Raw genomic sequence first — 15,019 nt, 5'->3', positions numbered from 1 at the left:
AACACATATTCAACTGCTTTAAACTTCACAAAAACCAGCCAGTCACATGGCAGCAGCCGCATTTAGGCATATAGACATGTTCAAGATGACCTGTTTAAGTCCAAAATGAGCATCAGAAGTGGGAAGATTATGGCATAGTTGGTTCTATCAGACAACACTTACTGCCACTAACTGCATAACCATCTCTAGGGTTTATAGAGAAGGTTCAAAAGAGAGGAAAATATCAAGTGAGCAGCAGTTCTTTGGGTGAAAAGGTTTGGTTGATGTGAACGCTCAGAGCAAAGTGGCCAGACTACAGGCTCAAACTCAAATAACCACTTGTTACAACTAAGGTATGCAGAAAAGCATCTGTGATGCATTGTGGGCTTTTAATGCTGGGGTGGTACCTGATCTGAGCTTTTATAGTTTAAGAACAGGAGACCAAGGCTTCAATTCACACACGCTCACTGAAATTGGACAATTGAAGATTGGAAAAAAAATGCTGCTTTGTTTTGATTTGAATGATAGGGTCAGAATTTTCCCTGGATAACACAAGGCTCGATTTGTCTTGCCTTGTGTCAACAATTCATTATACTGGTGGCGATGGGAATATGTTCTCAAAACCTCACTGTACCTATCTAGTGATGGCTGCTTCCAGCAGCATAAACAAAGCTAAAATCATCTCAAACTGGTTTCTTTAACATGACAATTAGTTCACTCTAGACAAATGACCTCCTCAGTCACCAGATTTCAAAGCAAGAGCACACCTTTGAGATGCGATGCTTTGATCCATCATCACGTCTCAAAGGTACACGAGCAGGAGATTCACATTATAGACGTGCAGCCTGTGAAATGTCATCATGTCATTCTGGACTAAACATCCCTGAAGAATGTTTTCAAAACTTTTTCAAAACTCTTGAAGAATTAAAGCAGTTTGGAAGGCAAAAGAAACTAACTCTAACTAATTAATGAAATAGCCACTACCTTTATTAGATAACATTACAGGACCTGCTAACAGTGGATAGGTACAAAACATTTACTGTCACTAGCAAATGATGAGAATAACAGATGATGGCAAAATTTAGTTTAATAACAATAATATTTAATCAGATCATTATGTAAATGTGTATGTGTATGCTGAGCTTTCAGGCTAGTATCTGTGTTCCAACATTTAGAAATTTTAAAAAAAGAAAACTGTTTTATCAGCATTCAGTTATTAATTGCTCCCTAGAACACGTGAGAGTGTCATCATAACAGCACAGCTTTAATCACCTTCTCCTAGTTAACAATGCACAGCAAAGCTCTACTATGTTTGAGTCTGCAAAGAAAGAAAATCTTGTCAACTATGCAAACCTTGCTTTGCTGTGTGAAAATGAAAAACTCAGTAAGCCATTCACATTTCTCTCAGGAATAGCTTAACTCTATTATAACTACTGGAGCCTGATGTTTCCTTCTCCTGAATTTTCTCTTTACTTTCCTCTGTTTTGGCTGAGCCATGGGCAACAGTATGTGTTCTATAAGCTCAGTGGTGGAGGGCAGTCTCCCTTTGATCTATACACAGGTTTAGTGTTTCCTAGCAGAAAATCTATGATACAGCCCTTGCTTTGAACAACAAAGTCTGATCCTTGTGCTGCAAGTGTTCACAAGGAAGCCGTGTCTGCACATATGTATGTGCTACATGTACGTGTAGAGTACATGCGACACTTTTGCCACACACACGCATACAAACACGTGCATTTATGAAGTTAAAAACAAAAGGAAAAACTTTGGGAGACTCAAAACAGCAGCACAAGGAAAGCAGTTAATCCATCACAGCAAAGTATATGATAAAGGAGGCAATAACAAAACAATACAAGGGAAAAAATCAAACATAGATGACTTCAAATAACTCTCCGGGTGTGTTACACGGGGAAGGAAGTAAAATCAGTGGAATCAACTCTATCTCCATCCCTAGTTCCCTGGAAGCCTGTATGAATCCATTAGACTCATTCTAACTCATATCCGCCATTTGAAATAGCAGTCGCTGCTTTGATATCAGTAGCTGTGCAATGTTTATCCTATCAAACACCATTCCTGGGTGACAGCAAAAAGAATGCAACAAAGCTTTTCCTTATCAGAGGACAAAGTCACTCTACAGGTTGGCAGACCATGTGGTGAGCCTGCTGGATAGGCACTTGCTCTCATTCTGTGGAATATCAAAAGCTTAACTCTACAGACTTGGAGACAGTCACTGTGGGTGGACCGAATTCATACACAGAGATAAATGTGAACACATTTTGAAGAATACCTCAGAGTTAAAACGCACGACCATTAACACACGCATACACACATGAACAGTATCACAATACAAGGTGTCTAATCCTTTCGTTGGGATTCAGCTGTTAATCTCTTGAAAGGCTGGGAAGGGAACACAAGCTCCTGAAAAACCTGACATAATTGCTGTCACAAAGTTAATGAGTCATTCAAGTCAGGGATAGCACTGTGTGCCAGACAGAAACACATATCCATAATTCTTTTTTTTCCCCTTCCGGTGATGCTGAGAGGACGAGCAGGTCAGGAGGCCAAAACGTGGTTTACAAAGGGAATACAGTCGCGTTTGCAATAAATGGCATTAAATTGAATTTAACATCACAAAGCAGTGCAGGTACAATACTGTAATGTGTCTCTATTCTCCAATCCCCTTTTGAATTGTGGCTTATGCAAGCTATTACTAATGTAAAACTATGCTAACAATTCACTACATATTCACTGCCAGTGCTGCACATCCGGAGGGACAGTGCGGGAAGATGAAAGGAGAATAACACACAGGAGGGTTTAGTAGACAAGTTATCTGGAGGCTCCTACCATGATGTGGACTGTGACAGTAGCTTGCCCAGGAGGCATGACCCCTCCTTGGTTTACAGCTTCTACCTGGAATGTGTAAGAAGCCAGGGACTCGAAGTCCAGGGTCTGCAGTACAGCTAACACCCCTGTTACAGGGTTCAGGGAAAACAGCTGCCTGGCTGATTCAGTCTTGATCCGATAAGTGACATTGGAGAAGAGATCTAAGTCTACCGCCTAGGAGGAGAAGGAGGAAAGGAAAGCATTAACACTGGAGAAAGTAAGGTGATGAAAGAGGAGAGAGGACGAGCCTAACATTATAATTTCAAAATCAGAACCTTTCATATAAGCTGGTAAGCATAGGCCATAGACAACGAATGGTGATGCCCCTTTTTTTTACAGTGTAGGAGCTACTTGGATCAGTCATTAATCAGACACTGATTAAATTAAATCACTATGGAGAACTCATTGCATTAAATCACAAATTGCAAAGTAGAGCGATGGCTGCTTCAATAGGAGATATATTAGATGCAGCATAATGCAGGACATGTTTTTGGGGGATTCATTAGCCACTTACGCAGTATTTCACTCATAAGCAAAAAGAAGACTTAAGAGTTATTACATTTGTTAAGTAAGAGTAAACACAAAGCGCAGCTGAGGCGAACGGAAATCTTTGAGTATTAAGACCATGAATGTTTGTGACCTTGTTTCTCCTGTGCTTCCTGTTTTTCACAAAAGCAACAAAATGCCAACACTGAGAGGAAGAGAAGAGTTGACATAAGGACACATTTTGCATTTAATGTTAAGGAAAAACTTTACACTTTATATTTATTATTTCTAGCATAACCTTATGATATTTAGTCAACTAAAACTAATACAATTCAGGTGCCATATATTATGACTAAAACTAAATCAAAATTTGCCGTGAAATGAACTCTTGTTACTCTCATAGCATTGCTAACACCCTCAGAGCTGACAGAATTGAGAGTGCCAAGTGTGGTCTGCACTTAAACATGCTCATCTGCACGAAAACACTAACACACACACACACACACACACTAAAGTAAGTTTAACTGTGGAAATACAACATTTAAGATTATTGCTAAAGGGCCAATGTCTTGAAAATCTGAAAAACAAAAATTCCTTTATGAACACCTTCAAAGTTGATAGGTTGCATCCTCAGGGGAAGACAGACATATGCACTGAGGAACCCACATACATAGCTATCTGATACAATATAGTTTATCTTAGTCACTTTTTCTTTCTTTTTGTGTGAGATTAAAAAAAAAAAACTAAGACAGACTCTGTTCTGTTCTATCTCACCTGTGCTATTTAGGTATTTTGCCAACCACCCTGGTGCGCTCAGAGTTAATGTGTCGTCTAGGAGATTAATGGTGTCACAGTGCCACTGTCACTCACACCCTTCGACCTCGGCCCCCACCTGCCCTTCTTCTCCCCCTCCCCCTCAAGCTTTATCCCCGTCTGGGAGATGTCACTCACAATATCCCAGCAATTACTCGCCCCTCTGCTCGCGTTTGCTCCTCGTGCACCGGGTTTTTCGACACTACACTTCGGCGCAAACAAATGCACTGCTGTTTGACAGGGTTGAAGCGATGCCAAAGACAGATTACACCAATTGAAAAAAAAAAAAAGAAAACGTTTTTCTCAATTTCTTTCACAACAAACAATAAACATTCTATTAACATTGGTTGTGAAGGATCGAAAAACAATTCTCTTCTGAAGCCAACGATTTGAGGATGTTTTCAGTTTTATTCTAAAAAAAAAAAAAGCGCAGAGAGCTGTCACCGCACTGCATAAAAGATTATGTATGTTGCTGGCTGCATAATTGCCTCTGTCTGGAAGCATTTGACATTTTAAACTGCTAAATTGCGAGCTCTTGAAGTTAAAAGATTCCAAAAGCCTTTTTAACACAAACACCTGTACCATACATCAGGGGAAAGGAGACATTTAGTGAAAATCGCTTGGACATCAAGTTCTTACACTTAGCTGCAGGACTACAGTTCCCACAGGGCTGTTCTCAGGCACATTCACCACATAAGTCTGCTGGGAGAACACCGGGCTGTTGTCATCGATATCCGTGACCTGGACTGAGACAGTGAAAGAGGTCCGTCGCGGGTCTACTGCCTCATCCGAGGCTTCAACCACCAAGTCATACTGACTTCTTGACTCCCGATCAAGTGGCACTCGTGTGTAGATGCTTCCATTAGCGCTTATTGTAAACAAGTCGGGATGATTCACGATCCGGTAGCGCACCTGGCCATTAGCGCCTGCATCTGGATCTGTGGCCTGGGAAAAAAATAAAATGATCAGAGGGCTCAGTTATGGGAAGATTAATGCTTATCTTTGTTTATTCAGTGCAGAAATGCAGAGAATCATAATATCTAGGCGGCTCGCCCACATAAATTGAAGTCTTTTCTTTGACCTCGCATGGGTTATTTGATCTCTGACACTTGCAGCCTTTGTTCTTGCTGATTTCAAACAATTAACATTAAACGCCGCAAAACCCAAAGCGAGTTACCACATTTTAATGGTGGAAGCAGTTAATATTATGTTAAATGAGCCATCAATGAAATGCAATCAATACACTTCTTTTCATTCCTGAAGCTGCTTTAGAAAAACCTGTGGGAAACAACGAGAAACCATTTACATATATCAATACTCCAAGAGAGAAATATTCATCAAATACATCATGTGAAGAGCTGATTATATAACTGAGATGCAGAGGTTTTCCTTTTAAAAAAAATTTTTTTTATTATTATTACAATAATTATCAGAGAACTAAAGACCCAAAGGAATGCTACTGTGATGCCATTATGATCATGCAGGGTTCAAATAAATACCACAGAGCCAATCATGGGTCATTACATATGCCCGTGTCTATAAAAGCAGCGGCTATATTTAAAAAACAAGAACAAAAACCCAACTAAGTAAAGTATCTGAAATATTTACAGTCTGTGGAAATTGAGGGAGGAAACAGCTTTTTTCAGGGAACTGCAGAGTTGCATATGTATATTTAAAGTTACAGATGACAAAACATTACATTAAATTAGCATTTGGGATATTAATGGCTATGTATCTGTTTTCAAGACCCACTCCAACCTCAGCATTACATTATATGATCCAGATGATGAGTTTTCTTCACACTGAAGCAGTTTCTGTGGGGACACATTTGGACAGCATTTCTTAGTAATCTAACTTGCGAGTTTTAAATTGTGAGCTCGTGGGCAGGCTCTATATAGTGACTCTGAGAGCAATAGATGATCCTGCAGGTACAGGTGGCTTCAGCACAAAAACAGCTTGAGTAGGTGGGTTTTAAAGAACAGACCCACGCAGACCTCTAATATAGTACAAGGGAAATGAGTCTACTTTGTGCTCTGCTGGTGTGGGTCTAGTAGATTTATTTATTTTTTGTTTTTGTTCTGGATCATTAATGTTGAAACCTAAAATTCATTCTGAATTGCCCCCTTCTATTGCACTTATTTTTTTCTGTTCTCTGTCCTCTACAGTATTTTTAAAAATAAATTCAAGCACTGATGTCTTCATCTCAACAAAATCTTAAGGGGTGTTTTTGAGGAGAGTAAAGAGCTGCGTAGCATCTCTTTCAGATGTCTCGAACAATCAGACTCACTTTATCAAGGAATCTGTGTGGTAAAAAATAAACTATCTTCAACAGCTTGTCCAATTAGCAACAATTTCTCATGATGCCTCCATGATGTGTGCGACACAAGCGCTAATCTATCTGTCCTCCAGTCATTTGCGTGCTCAGATTATGACTCCCTGCTAAGAGCAAATAGAATGGGCTTATATGGTTAGGATTTGTAAGTCACAGAACAAACGGCTCTATTAGCATAACCGGCAAAGCTGTCAGTTGTGATAACCTGGTAAATCATCTGCAGTCTATATGAGTGTGTACAAAATAAGAACAGGTGGGAACCAGCTCCAATTACTCTAACGATAATCCAAAATGCTTTAAGGCTAGCAATAAGCTACTTAACAGCATTATGCATTTCCACTGCAATCATCTCCACTGTTGGCAATTGCCTAAAGCTTTGTGGCTGGCTGGATTGTAACTTTCTTCCTACAGGTGAATTCAAAGTAGTACAGGAAAACCGAACCAATTTTATTGGTGGAAATCAGATTTGAATGTGAAATACTTCAGTTGAAACAAATAAGCCTTATGCCAGCAGTCAGCATCCCACCCTTCCCTCCTCTATCACTTAGCACATTATGTGACAGTAAGCTGTGGGTTACTGATTTGATAGGAGAGCATTTGTTCCGCAAGACAGTTATAGACATGCACACAGTACAAGGCTTCTACAAAATCTCCACATCACAAGATGTTTTCTAGGTTTTCTGAAAGAAAGCTGCAAGTTACTAAACATTGGTTGGTGTGTCAGGATAGATGATGAAACATAGAGAAATGTTTAAGCGATGTATGTTAAGTGACAATGCCCTGGATGGTAAGATTTGTTTTGCCCTTCTTTTCCATTTTCTTTGCCAAGATGTCATGTGTCATCGCAGTGTATGAACTCAATGCAGCAGAGGTATCGAACTGCCAGAAGCTAAATTCATTTTCATCTAAGATAAACTCTATTATTAAACACCAAGCCACCTATTATTTTTGTTCAATTTCTTTTGACCTCACACAGTTAAACAATGTTCTCCTGCATATTTCTATCTAATGTATTCATGCTTGCTGCTGTACATTACTGATGATTCCAAGTGGCTAAAAAGGTTAATATCAAATGTGATGAAGGTATCTATTATTGCACCTCTTGTCAACTGGAATGCAAATGGCACATGTCATTTTGCTGAAATGTGGTGATTTATATTTTAAGCTAAAAGCCCACAGTTATCATTATATACGCATTTGCACTTTTCCTGCAATAACAAATACTACTTTAGACACGACTCCTAATGTAATACAAAAAAGAGAAGAAAATTAACAATTGCGCTATCTGCGTTACAGACAGAGTTTATTTAGGCCCCTCATCCTGAAGGGCATGTTCGCTCAAATAATGTTCAGTGAGCAAGATCTCCAAAAATGCAAATATATGCTCCTTCCACAGAAAATAAGTAAAATGTCACTCCTCCGTGACGGGATTAAACCAAGGAGATAAACGAGAAAAAGCAAAGGGATTTCCTACACACAGGCTTAAGGTGGACATAGAAATAATACTTTAGGACTAACATTTTAGCCAATATTTAGACAACTATCTTAGGACTAAATTATAAATATCTGGAAGCTTTAATCCTTAAGCAGACATTTCTCAATCAGAGAACTATCAGTTGTCAATCCAGAAATGTATTTATGTAGTTTGCCATTAACAAACTGGAGCAGCACTATATCATCTGTTCTATATCATCTAGCAGTGCAAGCCTGCAGAATTTAAAAGTGGTATTGGATTTCGAAGAATGTTGAAAAATGATTTAAGAATTGTATTTTAGCATACACTTGTTTAAAAATTTCACCTAAATTCCAAGTCTATGTTTTTATTTTTGGACTGCTATAGCAAAAAGATTTTTTATTTATTTGTTTTTCATACAAGACCTTGATGGAGCCCCTCAATTTGTCAACTATATGGACCATTTTAAGTCACTTCCTCTTTCCTTTTATTCAGGCTTCTTGTAATTGGTTGCCAGTTGTTAAAAAATAGATTTTCAGGACTTTGTAATATAAGATACTACACTATTGTGAGTAAGTACGTATAAAAGAACAGCAGGTCTCCTTTAATGATGAATCTTACTGACTTTTCAGGATTTTGCCTGATGGAGTGTAACATATGAGAAATGTGACCAAATATCACCAAAATGACTAACATTAAAAACATCACATTATATAAGAATGACTATTCTTTTTTTCCCTGCAATTTCTGCAGCTTTAACAGTGTTGCACTCAACAAAATGCCCCAATACGCTCTCGATCAGTTGCTATGGGCTAGTACAAGGGAAATCTGTGGTGTCTCTGCGTGCATGCGCATGGAGAGCAGGATTTTGTAGCGCTAAGTACTTTAATGTACTTTTCTTTTCAGTCACAAAGGCGCAGCCTCAACTCAAACTGGCATGCAGCCAGCTGAGGAAGAGTCAGTGTGGTGGACTAAGCTTTAATCTAGCTGCTGGCTGCATTTGTGAGGAAATACTTGGGAGTAAGACTGAAGGGAGCTCTACTGCATCCAGACACCAAACTTCGTTCATATGTCCTTTTGTCGCATTTCACACGTCATAAACTCCAAACATTTAGCAGAAGCCCATTTCCACACGCACTAAAAATGTGAAGGGTTGCTTGATATGAAATGTGAATATCCTGACAAATGACAAATGTCACTGATCTGGTTATGCCTATTTACCTTTGGAGGCAAGATTCTTTTTTTGTATGAGCAATTACAAAAAAACTGCTATAACAAATTTTATGTACGTGGAGATTTTCTAAAGTGGTTGCTGGGTAAATCTGTAAACCTTTTTCTATCCATATGAGGCGATTGTTTAGAAACTGTTTAGAAATTGTCCATCTAGTTCAAATTTAGTCAAAAAACAAAACATGTAGAAGGCAGTGACTGAGAAAACCTCGGAATCTTTCATCTGTCAAGCAGACGTGTTAACCAGTGTCTTGTATCAGTGTTCCTTTAAAATATGAGGACATGCAACAATGAACAGAACACATCAGATTTACAAGGCAAGAACAGAGGGACATTACACTTACCCTTACTCGTCCTACAAACAAGTTGGCCTCTTCTTCTCGCACAGAAAAATTTGAAGGTATGGTGAGGTCAAACTTCGGGTCATTATCATTGACATCAGTAACAACTATGTTCACAGTAGTTGTGGTTGTCTAAAGGAAAAACAGTCAAACAGAGAGCACAATAAAACGAATGTTATTCACTTCACAGTGAGTGTTCCCTTTTCATAAACAAAGATGACAAGCACAACTAAAAAGGCATCAAATGTGATATAATGTAATTTGAGTAAATACACTTTGACATGAATAATTCATAGGGTGACTGTTAAAAGCTGTGTCATGCTCAAGTAGACATTTTAAAAAGGATTAGGATTATAATCAGACAACTTTTTTGGAGACCTGACAATTAAAAATAATAATTATAGTTGGAAATACTTTCAAAATACATTTTGTTGGAGATAAATGGAACCATTTAGCATTTATGAGTGAATCCATGAGCTCTCATTTAGATAAAAATTAAATACTTTGTACAATTCTAACAAGCTTATAATTATTTATGTATGTGTTTGGAATCAGCCACCTTTATTTTTCAGCATAGCCTGAAATCCCTTAACCAAGCTGTCTTGTCACTTTAAAAAAAACAAAACAAAAACAAAACAAAAACAGTATCCAGGAATAGTTCTCCAAGCTTCTTAAAGGACATTCAAAGCTCTTCTTTAAATGTTGGCTAACTAAATACTGATTTTACCCAAAGATTTCAAATTTGGATGAATTACTCCATAGGAACTCTTATCATTGATTTTCAGTCCAGCTCTTATTACCTCAGCCTTTTCTTCTTTATTCCCCTTCCTGAAGGATGGCTCCTTGCTACCCAGACAATTTCTGACTAAAAATTTCAGCTAAAAACGATGTGAACAAAGAGCCTAAAGACACCATTTAAAATTCTCAGTTTTATGCTTGAAAGAGTCATAGGTCAGTGGGAAGTTGCCCAAAAAAACAAAACAAAAAGACAAACATTCCTCTGAAAATGACCAGGTAAGAAAAAGTTTGAATGACCTTTAGAAAGCCTGGAAAATTAATTTACCATTTAAAAAAAAAAAAAAATACAAGAAAGCCTGGTCCTTGGAAGCCAAATGTCAAGAAATGAGAGGTGGCTCAAGACTTTTGCACAGTACTGTATGTTTCAGAAGCAGCTAAAATAAAATGACTTTCAACCAAGTCCAGCAAAAACACTAATTCACTCGAAAATTATTCCTAGTGTAGGGAAAATGTTAAAAGCCAACCATAAAAAATGATTCTGCATAAAAAGCACAATCATTTGGAACAACTACTGTAAATGCTAAAGTGTTTCAAAATATCAACTTTTGGTCAAACTATTATAATGCTTTGTAGCTGTGACAAAGAAACTCACATGCACCAAGTAAACGTGTTGGAATTAAAAAAAAATTCTATTATATAAATGCCTTTAAACACTTTGGGTGCATACTGCATGTGCATACTGATAACGGGATTCTCAGTAATATTCAGTAACGTAAAGGCAGTCATACATGCCAGCTTTCCATACTGTAAGTGATGAGGGACCATAATTAAACTCAGTACACCATTGTGTACAAATGTACATAAGCAACTTGTCTGTATACAACACATAGAGAACTTCTTCATTCCTTCTTGGGAAAGATGCCCTGTTAGTAGTTATTAAGAGAAAATTGTACAAGGTTGGGGGCTAAAAGCATGAAACTAGATCCATCACATCATTCTTCCTCACTCATTTACAAGGCCAGTGTGGGCCACTGTGCTGCTGTTAACCTTCAAACAATGACACAGCACACACACCTTTAGCACTTCTATAAATCAACATAGAAAATTGGCTGGATATGCACAATCTATAATCTCTCAGTGCCCTGGGAGGAGCATGTATGCAAATAATGGTGTAAATGGTCTCCTTTGGGGGGAAGAAGGATAGGAAGGCTGTGGGAGGAGTTGGGCCTTGCAAAAGAAAAACTTCCTGGGAGACAGCTGTTTGGAGCTGCCCCGACAGATGAGACATTCAGCGGCACATTTCACAAAGAAAATGACCTACTTAATGTCACCTTCATCTCACCGTCCTTTGGGAAAACCTCCACCATTGTTGTTTCTTTGTACTACCTTCTGAGACATACATAATCGGCCTTTTCATGGAATTTCACACTGCAACTTATCACGAAAACCTGCCTCTGTTGCTATATCACTACTGAAAGTAGGAAGTTAAAGGAGGCAGTGTTGTGATAGGCTGTGCGTAGTTTTCATTTCGCAAAAGACCTGAAGCCAATTAGTGTCTTCATCCTGGCGTGGGTGTCCTTATCAAAGCCAAAACCCCCTACCACCATGGACACGAGTATGATTAATGAGCAGCTATTATAGATGGAGCTCTGTGATGCCTTGTGTTATGTCCTCACAGTCTAAAAGATCCAGAGGTGGGTGATGTTCCTTTTTTAAATGACCATCCAAGCCAAAAGCCATGTTGCAGGGACTGATATGATAAGCTTGTTAGGAGTCATGTACTCTTTCCTTTTTTTTCCCTTCCCAGCATACCATTTTTTGGGACACATGTCTGTCTGGCAGTGTTTGATCTGAGCCTGTCCAGTCGAGATCACTTTTAAATTTACCACAAAGATGGGCACAATTTTTTTCATCCACGAGTACAAGAAAGAGTTAATACCGTGAAGGAAAATGCATGCGTGCATGTGTGTGTCCAGATTTGACTGCACTCAAAGGGAAGTAGCACCAGGGGGAAGTTGGCTTGCTAGCTCCTTGTGGCAGGTTTCCATGGATACCAAAGTTCTGGACTAATTACACATCCAAATCCCTGGTGTCCCCATCCTTTTCTCTATTGCTCTCCATCTCTTTTCTGTCCCCCTCCTCCTGTGCTTATTTTGATCCTTTCCTGTATCTAGCTGTCTAGGCAGCACTCTCTTGCACTGAATGACTTCCTCGCCTCTATTCTCCTACAAACCTTTACCCCGTCTTCCTCAATCAACTTTTCTTCCTGTTGTGACAACATTTCTTCCAAGTTGTGACATTTAGCCCACACAAGTCAGCCAACAATTTACTGTGTTTTCCCCCACACACATAAACACACACAATTTATAGGTGAAGGGTGTTGGCTTGTACAAACTGTCCATCAGTAGGTAGGACAAAGAGCATCAGCTTGTGTTTACCTCATTCTGAGAGGTGAAACCTCATCTTACATGCTCTTTATTTATTTGCTCTTTCCTCTCTGACCCCACCACTGTCCATCTGCCCCTCCCTCTCTAACTGCTGCATGATGTTCTCCCTTTGCACTGCTCTCACAATTACTGGGAAATACTACAAATTCTTTGTCATGTATTACTCCACAACACCAACACATTATATTTGCCAGCAGATACAAATTAGCTGTAGATCTCAGTTGTCATGAGTGTGCAGGTGAGAGGGGGTGGAAATCAACATCACCCTATTGACAGCTCATCAGCTAATGTTCACGGACTATCAGACACAGCATCTTAAAAAGGAAACCACATTTCACCTCTGCCTGGAACAGATACAGCTGCAAAAAAGAAAAAAAAGTGCCAAGTGAGCTGAAGTGTAATTAAATTAAGACAGTTTATGTGATTATCTGCTCTTCGTGGAAGACACAGAAGCCAGCATTCAATTTTTGTCATAATGCCTGAAGTTTTTCCAGCCAAAATGACAAAAAACAGCTCTGTGAATATAAGGACTCAACTACCTGTGATACCTCTAAATGGAAGACACTTTTTAAAAGATGCACTCAATGCTGAGAAAACTATACAATGGTGAGATCATTGATGTTATCCGAGCTATGGTTTGGACATGTGGAAATTAGGAAGTTTACTATATGGGGGTGGTTATAATTAAAACTTTGCATAACGGGACATGTAGCAATTCCAAGCGTTTGGATGCATTTTAGAAGCTCAAAGTATGTCAGTTTCACAGTTATGTGGCAGTACTCATTTAAATATCCATCTGTCCAAGATTTTTTTTTTGTGCTTTTCTGTCATTCTATATTAACAGACTGAGTATTACATAAGTCATGATGCTTTTATTACCACACAACTCACGTATTTAACACAAATACAGTAACTGTACAATATATGCAGAGCAATCTAAAAGGTAAAAGTAGCTGTAGGTAAAATTGATTTGATCCATTTGCTCTACAAAGAGCTATGCTCGAAATGGCATTGTGTAAGCTGCATATTAGTAACAGGCAATAACAATATGCTGGTTAAGGTACTTCTGTCTTAGCATTTGGTATTTGCCATTTGTCAGTTAAAAACTATCATTTTATTCCAGGTGAATTATTTCAGGCTTTTTAAAACACTTTTTGGCCAAAAATGTACTGCCTGGCCAACAAAGTCTTACCTATTTGCTTCAATTTAACCAAGCAAATAGGTATATGAGTCATTAATTACTACAGTGGCTGGCAACAGGTTACTTACTGTAACCCCAGTTGATGCACTGAATAGCTTTTCATTTCTTAAACAACTGATCTGTGTTCTCTGATCACGGAAAAGATGTCACTCTATTTCATGAGGGTCAAACTATCGGCCTGCTTCAAGGAAAGGAAATAACTAAAAACACTGCTGATATTGCTAGAAGGATTATGATGAACCATCATCATTCAAGGAAGAAATGTGTTTGGGGGAAAAAGAAGAACTCACAAATATATATAAAAGAGCATTTCCACACACAATATGATGAGAACTCAACAGGTTCAGACTGAACAGCAGTGTAGCCTTAAGAGAAGCACTTATCAAAAAGGGTAATCAGGGAAAAAAGCCTTCAATTTTCTAGGGAGCATAAAGATTGGACTCTGTAGCAATGGAAAAAGTCAGGTTGTCTGATGAGTCTAGATTTATCCTGTTTTAGAGTGATGGGTGCATCAGGATAGGATGACAGGTGGATAAAGTATTGCACCCATCATGCTTAGTGTCTACTATACAAGCCTGTGGGATGGTGTTCTGATCTGGGGTTGCTTCAGCTGGTCAGGTTTAGGTTTAACAACATTATGTGCCCAGAAAATGAGGTCAGCTGACTACCTGAACATTCCACCATGAGCAGGTTTTTTCCATCAATGGATTTTTTCTTGATGATGTCAGGAATCATCAGGCTCAAACTGTAAATGAGTGGCTATCTTCGCACATGGATTGGCTATCACAGAGTCCAGAACTTAATCCCACTGAGAATCCTTGTTATATGCTAGAGAAGACTTTACTCAGCAACTCTCCCAGCATCAATACAAACAAATTGGCACAACAAAGTTCTGGACAGAACTATATGTTGTGACACTGCATACGTGTACACAAACAATGCCAATGGAAATTTGTGCTGTAAGTTAAGCTAAAGGCAGACCAACAAAATATTAGTGAGAGTGTTTTTTTGGCCGGTGACACTCACTCTAATTTGAATGAAGGGGAATGAGTAATAGACAGACCTGGAATCGATTTCAGATGAACACAAGTGGGGAAAAATAATCACACAGACAAC

General features: G+C 38.7%; 1 protein-coding gene across 1 annotated transcript in view; it reads right to left on the bottom strand.

The window, feature by feature from the left end:
• The window catches only part of LOC308388051 (protocadherin-15-like), a 219,534-nt gene that overhangs the window by 61,631 nt on the left and 142,884 nt on the right, over positions 1-15,019 (bottom strand). Inside the window, exons 20-22 of the mRNA XM_080868525.1 lie at positions 9,521-9,649; positions 4,801-5,106; positions 2,824-3,036 (exon numbers count right to left, since the gene is read on the bottom strand). Of these exons, the coding sequence (XP_080724651.1) occupies positions 2,824-3,036; positions 4,801-5,106; positions 9,521-9,649 (648 nt within the window). The remainder of the gene's footprint in view (positions 1-2,823; positions 3,037-4,800; positions 5,107-9,520; positions 9,650-15,019) is intronic.

This window comes from Rhamphochromis sp. 'chilingali', assembly GCF_963969265.1.
Source record: "Rhamphochromis sp. 'chilingali' genome assembly, chromosome: 20".
In the NCBI taxonomy this organism is placed as follows: Eukaryota; Metazoa; Chordata; class Actinopteri; order Cichliformes; family Cichlidae; genus Rhamphochromis; species Rhamphochromis sp. 'chilingali'.
This window is presented reverse-complemented; position numbering and strand designations above follow the sequence as displayed.